This window comes from Capra hircus, chromosome 15 (genome assembly GCF_001704415.2).
Source record: "Capra hircus breed San Clemente chromosome 15, ASM170441v1, whole genome shotgun sequence".
In the NCBI taxonomy this organism is placed as follows: Eukaryota; Metazoa; Chordata; class Mammalia; order Artiodactyla; family Bovidae; genus Capra; species Capra hircus.
The window spans coordinates 19,745,371-19,757,795 of record NC_030822.1 but is presented as its reverse complement, the minus strand read 5'-3'; the positions used below and the strand labels follow the sequence as shown (position 1 = coordinate 19,757,795).

The following is a 12,425-nucleotide window of genomic DNA, read 5'->3' as shown; positions in this document are numbered from 1 at the left end:
AGACAGAAAAGGGAACAGAGCCAGGGACCAGTAGAAGAACCACTGAATATCTAAGTGATTAAAGTTTAGTTGCATTTCCTATGTTTTTCAAAAACTGTATTCACAAAAGCATTTAAATAACCTTTCAAATTGTTTTAGAAGTAGGAAAGAAGGAAATGACACAACAGTAGTAATGTGGATGCACATATCCTAAAACATCCCTACACCTGTACATCCATCATTACTGCAGGGGAAGTATCTGATTTTTGAAAGGTGATTAGAAATATTGTGAATTTAGGGTGGATGGAGCTTCAAAGACTCAGGCAGCACCAACTTCAAGGGAGCAAACTTTTCCTACAGGGGTCACAAATTGTTTCTTTCAGGAGATGTTATTACTTAGAAATTTTTCTATAACAAGAGAAAATAGTATTTTTATGACATTTATACAAAAGTGAGCAAAGAAGTTCCAATTATGTAGAAAGAAGAAAGGAATAAGCAAATATCTCTGAAAGATGAACCTGACAAAAGTCTTTATACAGCAGCCAGTTAGAAGATGGATTAGAAAATGTGAAATTTTTTATGTATAAAAGGCAATCCAAGTGACTTTTCCTACTTTCATAGCAACCACAAATTCAGCGGAAAGTCAAAATCCACCACAGGGACTCAGTCTGGAGAACTGCTGTTAAGCCAGAGGTTGTGATCACTTTATCCCTGACTCCTTTCTAGGCTGTCAGTCCCTTCTTAGAGACCCACATGGTGGACTTAGCCTTGGAAGAGGGGGGAGTAAGAAATGTGTGTAGCTGTGTCACTACTGAATCAGACTCCAAAGCTCCCCAGTCCCCAACCTCCAAGGAGGTATCCCAGCCCATTTAAACAGCACCCATTCCAGCATCAAGGTCTTCCTCTCTGCGTGGGGTGAGGCATCAACCAGGAGCCACGGAGGAAGGACTGGGCCAAGGTCATCCCACCAGGAACCATTTCAAAGCCCGTCCCACCCCAAGGCTAGAGTAAGAGCAATGCCAATCTGGAAACAGGCAGAAGCAGCTCCTTAAAAAAGATGGCAATGATCCCACCATCTCAGTTTTGGTTGGGGAGGTGCTTTACAACAGAGATTTCAGATTCTGTACCCATTCCAGTGAGCTGAACCACCAAGAGCAAGTGCAGAGATGTCTGCCCGGAGCAGATCCCTGAGCCTGCTGTACCAAGAACAGAACTGGGTTCTACCAGCTAGGGAGGGAGACAGGAAGGTGAGAAGGGGTGATGATTCAATCTGTGCCTGGGCAAGTGTTAGTAGCTCAGTAGTGTCCTGACTCTGCTACCCGATGGACTGTAACCCACAAGACTCCTCTGTCCATGGGATTCTCCAGGCAAGAATAGTGGAGTGGGTTGCCATGCCCTTCTCCAGGATATCTTCCTGAACCTGGGCAAACTGCATGCTTTATTTTTTTCTGCTCTCTCTCTTAAAAAAAAAAAAAAATCTAGTGAAGGCCGGGCGTAAAAAAAGAAAAAAAAAATAACAAAACGTGATCTTGAATCCAAGATCAGATTAGATATGCCGGATTTCCCCAGTCAAAAGGAAAGGTTTCCGAAGTCTGTGTACTCTAGGCCTAGAGAAGTAGGTGGGCTGGACCCTGTCCCTCCCCAGGATGGGAGAATCAGACCAGTGTCCTAGGCTCGGTTTCCTAAATACTCCGGGGCGCTGGGGTTGGGATGAGCCGCTGCGAGCTCGGAAACGAAGACCCCCTTCCCCTCCTCCACCTGTGGGACTGGAGGGCCCCCAGGCGCGGCCATTCCTTCCACCAATCTCCCAGGGCAGGCGCTTTTCCTTCCTTCATTACCTCACTACCTCCTTCCCTTGACGTCAGCCCCGGGTCTTCCAAACGAGGGGAGGGAAGATGGAGATGAGTCTGGGGCAGTCGGTATCAGGATCCCCGCAGCACCGGGTCGGGGGTAGGGGCTGGAAAATGAGGTAATGCGCGCCCAATCCCCGGCCTCAAAAGGCCGCGAGCGGCCACTTCCCTCCCGGCTCCGGCGGGTGTAGTTACTAGGCAACCCTATCGGCGACGCGGGATGCCGGCCAAGTTCACCCAAAGTTGAAGAATAAATTTGGGGGAAGAGAAGGTGGAGGGTGGAGCAAGCGCCGAGGAGGCACGAAGGACAGGAAAAGAGCTTGGAGGGAGAAGAAGCTGGTTTTCCGCCTCCCGGGATCAGGAAGAAGGGCGGGCGCGGACTGGAGCTGTCTCCCCGGAGACACCGCAGCCTCCGGCCTGCAATCCCGCACCCCGTCCGGGGCTGCGGGGCGCTGCCGCACCCGAGACTCTGGGGGACTGGGGTGGGGAGAAGGTGGTGGCTCGAGTGTACGCGCCCTCGAAATGGTCCCAGAGAAGGCTGGCGAGTGTGTCCAGCGCGCGAGGAGGGGGCTGGAAAAGGGAGACAAACTGGTTGAGTGGGTGGGAGTGGACCCCGGGTTTAATCTTTGATCCCGAGGAGGCTGAAGTGATCCTAGCAAAGAGCCCTTACCAAAAAATAAAAATAAAATCCTCAAAGTTCTGCTCTTCGGCTCCAAACGGTAACCGTCCTCATTGATATTCAAAGTAAGACCACCAGGAGACCGGGGAACCTACGTCTTTCAAATAGGAGCCAAGAGATGGGCTTTAATTTGCTTCAGGGAGCCCAGTGGGTTCGAGGCGCCTGTGGTCTCCAGGACTCGCAGGCGGGGCCGCCCGGCGGCGGACACTCCAGGGCCCGCCAGCTCAAGCGCCCCCTCCGGGGTCGCGGGGACCCAGACCCGGTGCGGAGCGCCTTCCTACCTGCTGTAGGGCGTCCTCAGCAGCAGGGCCTGGCTGCCTGTGCAGCTGTCGGTGGGCGTGTGGCAGCCGTAGACTGGGGGCGGCACGGAGTACTGCGGCTCCCCTGCAGAGAGCCAGGAGAGCCGGGTGAGCGCGCGCTGAGGGCTGGGGATGCGGGGCCGCGGGCGGGGGCTGGGCCCCCCAGGCTGTGCAGGGCGCACGCGGGCCTGGATGCCGGGGCCGTGCCGAGGGACGGGTGTCCAGATCACAGCGAGCTAAGCTTCCCCCTTTACCTTATTTTAAGCAGTCACCGCACAGAACACGGAAAAGACCCCCTGGACATTCGCAGTCTCGGCGGAGTGGGGCTAACAGACTTGGAGTGGGGGGAAACAATCTTTTCTTTTGAGATTAGGCTATTTCTAAAATTCTTCTAGCTGTCCTCTTCTCCCTTCCCCAATTTGCTGTGGGTTGGAAATTCCTGGGAAGGCAGGGGTGGCATGGAAGAAGGGGAGAAGGCCCCCACCCCCACCCCGGCTTACCCAGCGAGCCCTGCTGGCCCATGGGGTCCTCGTGCTTGAAAGAGTGGTTAGGGAACTGCGCCGCGTGGTGCGAGGGCGTGTGACCGTAGCTGGGCGTGCCGTCGAAGGTTACCGTGCTGTATCCTGCGGACGAGGCCGAGAGAGAAACAGCGTCAGCGGGGAGTCAGGGACCCTGGGAACCAGAAACCGGGCGAGGAGCACCCAGCCCCGCATTCAGATCCCGCGCCCATCAGCCCCCAGGGAAGCCGGGCCCAGTGTGACTTCGGGACATGCTCCCCGCCCTTTCCCGAGTAAAATCCAGACCTCCCCAGAGTTTCCCAATTTATTTACGCCCTTGTCTTTCACGACGTCCGCGGCTTCTGCACCGAACCTCGCCAGTATGAAAACTTTCAGCCGCTCGGCGGAGAAAGTCGTTCTCCCCCCAAAACAAAACAGCGCGGTTCTCGCGCAGGGGCAGCGGCGGGCGACCACAATGGATCTGCTCGGCTGACCCGGCGCTGACTCGGAGCCGTAAATCAGAGGCCCGCGCACCAACTTTCATTAATTACTCGGGGCCAGTTAAACGGCCTGGGCTTTAAATGGGGGAGAGTAATTACTGAGTAATGTTATCTGTCTGAGGCTGCGCGACCCGACACCACTGACACCCAAAGCCCTCGGGAAAGCTGGTGAGGGGAAAAAATGGGGGCCTTTCAAGTTGGGCCCGCGGGCCTCGACCCTGCGCCTTCCTCCGTCCTTCCTCGGACCCAGCTCGCGCCCTGCGGATCGGACTGTGACCATCACTGTAGGGGCCGACTTCCTCGCGTCCCAGGCCGGGAAACCTTTTCGTTTCAGAGTGTGCCTGACAGTGTACCTCCCTTTCCATACATGGTACGCACGGGGTCCAATGCCTCAGTTTCCCTGCCGAGAAACCGAAGGCAATGTCGCGGCATTCTTCCCCAGCTTTCCGAAGGTGAGGGGGAAAAAAAACACGTGTTGGTGGTTGAAAAAAACGTAGTCTCCTGTGATTACTGTCACCAAAGTACTCGAAACATTTACCCCACTGGCTTCTGCAAAACCGTAGCTGCCTCTGGGGGAAAAGCATCCTCCAGCTAAGATAAGGATCAGTTCTGAGTCCTGAACCCAATGGTGGGGTCCTTTCCTGGAGGCAGGGCTCCGTAGTCTCTGAACTGAGGTCCTGGCCAAGTGAGGAATATTAGTCCAGAAGCTCACACCGGCTCCCTGCAGGGCCACTGGGCTGAACCCAGTCCCCCCACCCCGCCCTCGCTGGGCCCCGCCTCTTGCACTGAGCTGAGCCTCCAACTACCCGCCCCCCCTCAATTCTTGGGAGTAGGGTGAGTCAAACAACCCTCATTCTCCAACTCTTGCCCCAGGCATAATCAGGGCTCTACAACAAACGTCCCTGAAGACTTAGACTGAATAGTGAAAGGTAAAACCCACGTCTTTTAAACGCCCCCCCCCAAAAAAAAACAAAAACAATAACCAAGCTTCTACAGTCCACTTTGGGGAATGTGGTGTGTTAAAGAGCCGTAGGGAAGGTTGGAGCAGGTCTTAATAAACGAACTGTACAAGTCTCTCGCACCAGTTGGCGCCACAGGTTGACAACTTAAGAAGCCACCAGCTTTAGCAATTTGCATGACCCCAGAGGCCTCTATTTCTGGCCTGCTAAGTGGGCAACGATAACCCCCGGCCCGCTAGCTGTCAGGAGTGGGTGAGCACGCTGGCGCTTCCAGGCACTTCCTTTTGGGAACGGAGGCCGCGCTGTTTGAGGCCTACCAATCAGCTGACAAGCGAAATTTGGCTCGGAGCGCCCAGTCTTACAAGGGGAAGGCCGAATTTTGAAAGAACTGTTTTTTAAATAAAGAGGATAAACAGGAGCGACAAAGAAGTTGTCTCTAGACGGACCCTTCTCCATTCCTGAGCCAGTGGCCGGAGCACCGTGCTGTCCCCGGAGGCGGCCCCCGCCACCATAGGTGCGCGGCGAAGGCCAAGGGGTTGCGGGAGGCCGCTCCTGCGTGGATTGCCTCAACTCCGCGCCCCGCGAGGCTCCCAAGGCCCCCATCCCCGGAGAGGGGGTGCACATCGGTGAAAGCGCCCTCATAGAGGAGGGGAGAGGGCCCTTTAAATTAGAAGCTTATCGGATGCGGGACTGATTAGAGCGCGTGGTCCCGGGCCTTGCACTGAGCCGAGCGCGGAGGCGGGGGCCGGGGGCCGGAGGAGAGACAGCTGCCGGCCAAAGGGGACAGCGTGTTCAAAGATTCCTTGTATTGTTACAGGCCTTAGAGGGAGAGGCTCGAGCGGCCAAGGTAGCGCCTTTCCCACGGTTCCGCTCGGCCCGGCAAAGCAGTGCAACCTTGACCGCGTGGAGCAGCGGCACACGCTTTGCGCTTCTCTCCCCCGCCCGCCGCAGCGGAGGAGTCCGGGAACAGCATGGCCCGCGGAAGCTGACGGGTGGAGGGACACCAGGCTCAATCAAGAAGGTGGTCCCAAGGGTTGAAATTGATGACTCCGCAGCTGCGGCAGCGGCAGCATATGGGAAGGTTATCTAGCAACGAAATACCCTCTCCAAAGCGACCCGAGGGGGGCGCCCTTGGCCCTAGGGCTGTGCTGGTGTCCCCCTGTGACACTGGGTGGCCCAGTGATAACCAGGTATCCTCCAGGGATAGGGTTCTGAGCGTCAGAGGGTCTGGGGAAATCGCTCAAGGCTCTCAAGCAGTCTTCCTCTTCCCTTCCCAAACTTCGCACTTGTTTGGGAATGCAAGTCCTCACCCTCCTGACAAATTCCCCAAGGGTCACACCCAGGCTACAGTGGGTTCGGTGCCCATCCAGCAGGGAAGAAGAAATCCATCTCAACATGGAGGCCATGATCCCTAGAAACGGAGGTTGAAATAGCCTAGAATGGTCTGGGTTTGGGTCCAGGTTCGGCCAGAGAGAGATCTCCTGGACACCTTATCTCTTAGAGTCTAGATTTACTCCAGTGTCAGGCTGTGAGCTTCTTGCAAAGGATAAGACATTCTCTCTTAACATTCAGTCTCCAGTGCCTGGCACAGAATACGTCCTCAATAAGTGTTTCCTGAATGAGTATTTATAAGCAAGATTAGAATACAGGTATAATTAAGAAACTAAAAAAAAACTCAACTGAGGTATGATACCTTGGAGTGGGGAGATAGGCAAGAGTGCCAGCAATTGTCTCCTCCCCTGAGCCATTGAAGGTTGCCCTGCCTAGAGACTGGGATCCAGAATCTTTACTCCTCTCCCCTGGAACTGACCTTGGCCAGCTGATGGGCTGTGGGGAAGGAACTCTTGCCCTTGCTTTCCCCAACTCAAGCCTCCCGCCAAGACTCTACATTCCTGGGGGAGCTGCAGGAAGCCCAGAAATCAAGAGAATAAATCTGAAATCTCAGGGCCCAATCTGGTTGCCAACGCCAGGGCTGAGCCACGAGTGGCTTCTGACATCCCACCCCAACTCCCAGCTGCCAAGTGACTTACAGAGACTGGGCAAGCATGACCCCTTATGTTTTTATCACAAGAGAAAACCCAAGCCTAAAGACAGGAACCAGCTTACAGGCTGTGGCCTGGGTCTGTGGCCTCTCTACTGAGCAATTTTCCAGAATGTTGGGGCGGGGGAGGCTCCTTTACCTAGTAGTCCTGGTCCCCAGTTCCCAAGCCCCTTTTCTGTTTGACATCTCAGGCCTATCCTCTAGAGAGGAATTAAGATTTTTCCCCTTACGTGTAGTGCTGGCTGGCTAGGAAGTCCACAGTCTCAACCTTGAGACTTGAGTTGATGGAAATCTGGGCATCAGATGACCCTGTAGAAGTTTGGACACAAGGACCCAACCAAAGCCACAGAGTCCTGGTTCCAAAAACCCTACAGAACCTAGATGGACTCAAAACGATAATGGTATTTTGCATACGGGGTACTTAAATGGTTTCTAAGGTGTCTTCAAATAGCACACTACCAAACAGAGACTCACTCACCTCATACACCTGCCTGCCAGTCTTGCTCTTTTAGGTCCAACCAAGTTTAGGTGGCTGCTGCCTTCTCTGTTTAGAACCCGGGTTGGGGGGCGGGGGCGGAGTCGGACTTATGTAGCATAGAACTTCAAACCAGAGTCAGACATCAGGTTGGGCGTCTTGGCTCTCTTACAAGAAAGAGAAACTGAGACCTGGAGATTTACCAAAGGTTACACCAACGTGCTAATTAGATGTGGTACGATCAGAGAACAAGAGTCTGCAATCCTCACTGAGATGTTCCAATACTCCATGAGTTCCAAACACTAGTTTTCCTTCACTAAAGACTTAGAGTGGAGGGACCTCATAGGTGGGTTTGAGGTTTTCCACAGGACATGAATCCCAGATTCCCCGAACGAAGAGAAGAGGGTGGTTTCGGTTTCGCCAGAGCTTCTGGCGGGCCAGGTGCTCTCGGCTGGGTGTGAATGGGGTCGCGCGAAAGAAGATACGCGTTTAGAACTTGCGCGGGAAAGCGGGAAGAACACCGCCCTTCTTCCGCGCTCCTTGGGCGCCCCAGCACCTCCTGCAAACAGAATGCACTCTTCTGCTCCCAACCCACGCACTCCAAAAACAGACTAGTCCTAGGCCCGAGCGAATTTTTGCTCTAGGAAAAGCATCCGCTCCTGCGTTTTTAAAGCATCTCCTAAAACATCGAATCAACCAGAATTGGTTTAGGTTCACAACAGCGCATATGTCTAATAAACAAAATAAAATGCAGAAGTTCGGCGTAATTGATTCTGCCTTGGTCCCTGAGAAAAAGCGGGCGACGGCTCAAGATGAGAAACCTACAGCTGTGTCCCTTGTTGTGCGAGGACTGAAAACGGAAAATAAACCTCTCTTTGTTTTAACTTTCAAGTCTTGCAAAAATCTTTCTCCAGCTACAACCCGGGTTCAACGACTAGGAGGCGCCTGAGGCGGGCTGGAAGGAAGCCGGCGCTCTGGCCTCATTTCACCGCCTGTGGTAGGACCCTGTCGCGCAGGGTTTGGAATCGGATAAACGGGGTTCTCCTCCAGCCCTGGAGCCCGCGTGGCCGCACCTGACCTGGCACCCAGGAGCTATCCACTTCTACACTACTATACACTGGAGCCAAACGCAAACAGGGACATGGATCTAGGAAAGCCACTATTTTGTCTCCAGCTCATTCATTTACTCATCCTAGGGCTCCAAGGTACTTATGGTGCCTCCATTAGGGCCAGAGGGGCTCCTGGCATTTTTGGCGGGCAGACGCAGCAAGGGCTGCTCACCACGCGCTGGTCCGACTCCGAATCCAGGGTCCTAAAACGCCAATGCTTGCCGACAGTTTGGTGGTACCTTAGGCGACAAAACCTCTTCCCGAGGCAGAGTCAGGCATTGCACCGGTTCCCGCTTCCCATCCCCACGGGGAATAGTCTGGGAATTTCCTGGGGTCCAAGGGCCCCCAGATGACCTCCCGGCTCATGCGAAGGGTCCGGTTCCCCGGTTCCCCGCCCTGGAGGATGTCGGGAACCCACGCCGTGGACTTCCTCCTCTCCCCGGGCCTCCTGTCTCCCCCAGCTGCGGCTTCCTCTACCCTCACAGTCCTTGGGGAGGCGACCGGGTAAGAGCTGTGGTCAGGGAAGTGGTAGGACAGGGGAGTGCCCGCGCGCGGTCACAGCCCAGCGGCCACCGCCCCGCGTGCAGGGGGCGCTCCCCTGCCCGCTTACCCTGGTTGCGAATAGCGGGCTGGCTCTCGAGGCAGCTGGGCAGGTAGGGCGCGTTGGGGAACATCCTGGCCTGGCCGGACGACGCCTGGCTGGGCGGAGGAGGGCCGAAGGGTCCGTAGCGACAGGCTCCAGCGGTGCCGGTAAACTGGCCAGAGAAGTGGACGGTGAAGGCGCTCAAGCACTGCTCCTCGTGCGGCTCCGCGCCTCCCCAGCTCGGCTCCTGTTTGATGAAGGAGTGAGGCGGCGGCGGCGGTGGGGGTGGTGGCGGAGCCGGCGGCGGCGCAGGACCGCCCAAGGACCCGTAAGCCGAGGCGCCCGGGGGCGCAAAGTCCAGCACCGGCGCCCACTGCGCCGCGCCGCTCACGGGCAGGGCGCAACCGCCGCCGCCGCCCAGCGAGGGTACGGCCGGCAGCAGCGCGTTCAGGTCCCGCACGTCGGAGCCCATCTGCTGGGACTCAAACCCGGACGTTCCGCGGGCCCTCCGGCTTTGCAGACGCTCGGCGCTCGACTCCGCCTCGCCTAACTTGGCCCAGATGCCTTCCGGACCCCGGATCCCCGGCAGCTGGGGCTGCTGAAGGCACTCAGGCGCGGGCCGGAGCGTGTGCGAAGACGCCGGCTCCGGGGCACACGTGGACGCCGGCTCTTGCCGCAGGAGGAAGTCCAGGATCGCGGCGAGGAGGCGGCGGGGCCCCGGCTCCTGGGCTGCCGTCCGGGCTCTGGGTGGGTGGGTGAGTGAATGAGTGGGAGGGAGGGAGGGACGGGGGGAGCGGATAGGCGGTCGAGTTGCAAGAGCCCCCGGGTGTGGGCGCTGCCTTGAACTCCTTACCCCAGCTGCCTGGCTGCCCCCAGCTTCTCAAAGCTCAAATAAGAGGGGCCGGCGGCGGGGCAGGAGGAGGAGTCAGGAGTCTCGGCGGCTCCATTCACACAGCAGCCCTAGCGGATCCAGGCAGGGCGCGCGACTCCTTGGGGGCGTCCTCGCAGTGGGGGTGGGGGGCGGGCCAGAGGGAGCGTCCCTCTCAGAGACACCCTCCTCTCCTACCCGCCACGCGCTCTCCGCTGGCCTGTGGGACACAGGCCTCCCCCCCACCTCCCCTTCTCGGCCTTCGCGAGTGTGGGCGCCTCGCGGCACTGGCGAGCCGCTCCAGGTGAGCAGGGAATGTCCCCCCTGCATCCCTGTGTGGTGAGGGTGGGGATGGGGTTGTTAGTCGGGGAGGGCGGGTTGGAGGGAGGGGCAGGGGGCTCCACGAGGGCGGGAACTTCGGAATAGCTGCAGAAAACTTTCCTGGACTTCAAAAAGGCGGATTCCTTGCTTTGCGCCGGCGAGTCTGGCTCTTGCTTCAAGAGCCGTCAGACTGGACTGGTGGTCGTAATCTCAGAGTCACAAAAAAAAAGTGACTCTGGAGGAGGAGAGGGGAGTGGGGTGGCTTTTTGTGGATTCCAGAGGCCAGACTCAGGCGTAGGTGGGTGACCTGGAGGTTGCATCAATTTAATAAACGGAGCGTAATTCCATTGACTGGCGACATGGTGAGGTTTGCGCCCAGAGAAAGGCGGTTTCCGCGTACCTGAAATCGGTGCCAGCGACACTTCATCTCCCTTTCTAGTGAGGAGTATCTAACTCTTCGACGGTGACGCCGGGAAAACAGAATGGCGACTAGTTTGGGAGGAAAGAAAACCCTTAGGGAAATGCCCAGATTCCGGTCGGAGAATCCTGGCGCCGAGTGTGGAGGGTAGGGAGTGAGGAAGGTTTGGATACGAAGTCCTTGGAGGTGAGATTGGCTCCCGGAGCGGCTCCTGCTGAGCTCTGCCTCCGCTCATTCCAGTCGGGAGTACCACTCTGGATGCGTGGTGACTGCCCAAGAGGCACAAGCCAGGTCTTAAGGGGACGGAGGAGAACCTCAAGCGGCCCAAGGCAGGGTTCTTACCGTTGGGAGCTCCCAGAGCCTCGCGCAGCCAAGTCAGGTTCCTGGCTCCACCTAGTCATTCTTTGGGAGTCCCGCGCCCCAGAACAGGTGTTTGAGGTTTTGTTTAGTTTTGTTGGTTTTTCTAAAATAGTCGGCTTCTATCGGAAAACAGACCCTAGGCTAGAAGCCTAGGGAACCGGGCTTGGAGTTCGGGAATTCTAGAATCCGGGAACCTGGATTGGAGTGCGCTTCAGGGGCGCGTGGAAACACCCAAGAGGCTGCGGCGACGGCGCAGCCTGGGACTGCCAGGAGCGCCGGGCGCGAAGCGGCCGGGTGCCGCTTGGCCTCTGACACGAGGCTGGCCGCGGATGGGGCCCGAAGATGTTCAGCCAAGCCCATGTGAAGCAACAATCAAGGTGGTTGCAGTTTTATAAAGAAGCTGGGCGTTTTTAAAGCCTTGCTTTACTCACAAGGAGCTTTGGTTTTAATTAATTTGCGCTAAGTAAAAGCCAGGAGTTCTGGGTGCCGCCCTGCAGCGTGTGTGGCACCTACACGCTAAGTACAGGACCCTCCTCTGGAGGTCGCTTGTCCTGGAAGCGCAGGAAGCCTTGAGGGCAAAGGTCGGGAACAGGCGCTACCCATTTGATACCCGGACCACGTTCGCAGTGATGGACACCTTTCTGCACGACTTTGGTGCCTGACTTTTAGAAGTTTGCGCTCAGAAGCTTTTTCTTTCTCTTTTTAAAAAAGTGAAAAGGCTCTCGAGGCCAGCTCCTTCTCGCCCACACTCGTTGTGGGCCGTCCATTCCTCTCCCGCACGCCGCATCTGTAAACCTGAGCAGGGCTCCAGCGCTGGGCAGAGGACATGGGCTTTATGTCTTTTTGATGGAGAAAGGCCTCTCGAGATAAGGCTTCTCAGGCCAAGTTGCCCCCTAGGACGCCCCAAACCCCTGTCTGACACCCTTCGTTCGTTCTTATACTTCGAAGTCGTTTTTTCTTCAGGAGGACTCGCTCAAGCGCTGTGAGGGAAAGCGAGCCATTTATGAAAAGCCAGGGATTTCCACTTCTAAACGGGAAAGCTTGAGATTATTTCTTTTTTATCCTTCTTTGCAGTTTGTTGGGGGTATTTGGAAAAGGGTGGCTTGATTGTGACCTTTTGTGGTTTTGAATCCTAGAGAGAGCAAGAGCGCTTTACTCTCTGACTTTAAGGGGGGAAAAAAGGTTTCGCCTGGGGGTGGGGTGAAAGGAAGGGGAGGGGGGCTAGGAAATTTAGGACTCTACTTGTTGCCTGAAAATTCTTGAGGGAGGGAAAAGCAGTGATGCGATCCCCATTTCGACTCTGGGGTACCCCCTCGCCCAGACCTTGTAGTCCGAAGCGGTGGGAGGAGTCCCTTGCAACCCACATTGCAAAGAAATAAGTGCTGTGCATCCGAAGCCTCAGCCTCCCCCAAGATGAAGTCTTCGAAGGTCCCTCGGCCTCGCCCGCGTCCGTGCCCTGAGCCCAGGCGCCCCGGAGCCAACCCTGG

At 56.4% G+C, this 12,425-nt stretch overlaps 1 protein-coding gene and 1 long non-coding RNA gene across 4 annotated transcripts in view; one reads left to right on the top strand and one right to left on the bottom strand.

Moving 5' to 3' along the window:
* The window catches only part of WT1 (Wilms tumor 1), a 50,012-nt gene extending 40,186 nt beyond the window's left edge, over positions 1–9,826 (bottom strand). The window contains exons 1-3 of one of the 3 annotated variants that reach the window (XM_018059286.1): positions 8,999–9,826; positions 3,308–3,430; positions 2,790–2,892 (exon numbers count right to left, since the gene is read on the bottom strand). In XM_018059286.1, coding sequence (XP_017914775.1) covers positions 2,790–2,892; positions 3,308–3,430; positions 8,999–9,443 — 671 coding nt within the window. In that variant the 5' untranslated portion in view covers positions 9,444–9,826. Of the gene's footprint in view, positions 1–2,789; positions 2,893–3,307; positions 3,431–3,637; positions 4,533–8,998 lie in introns of those variants that run through there. The other 2 variants (XM_018059287.1, XM_018059288.1) reach the window with 2 other exon arrangements.
* The window catches only part of LOC108637654, a 47,567-nt gene continuing 45,204 nt past the window's right edge, over positions 10,063–12,425 (top strand). The window contains exon 1 of the long non-coding RNA XR_001919210.1: positions 10,063–10,143. This is a non-coding gene — a long non-coding RNA (uncharacterized LOC108637654). The remainder of the gene's footprint in view (positions 10,144–12,425) is intronic.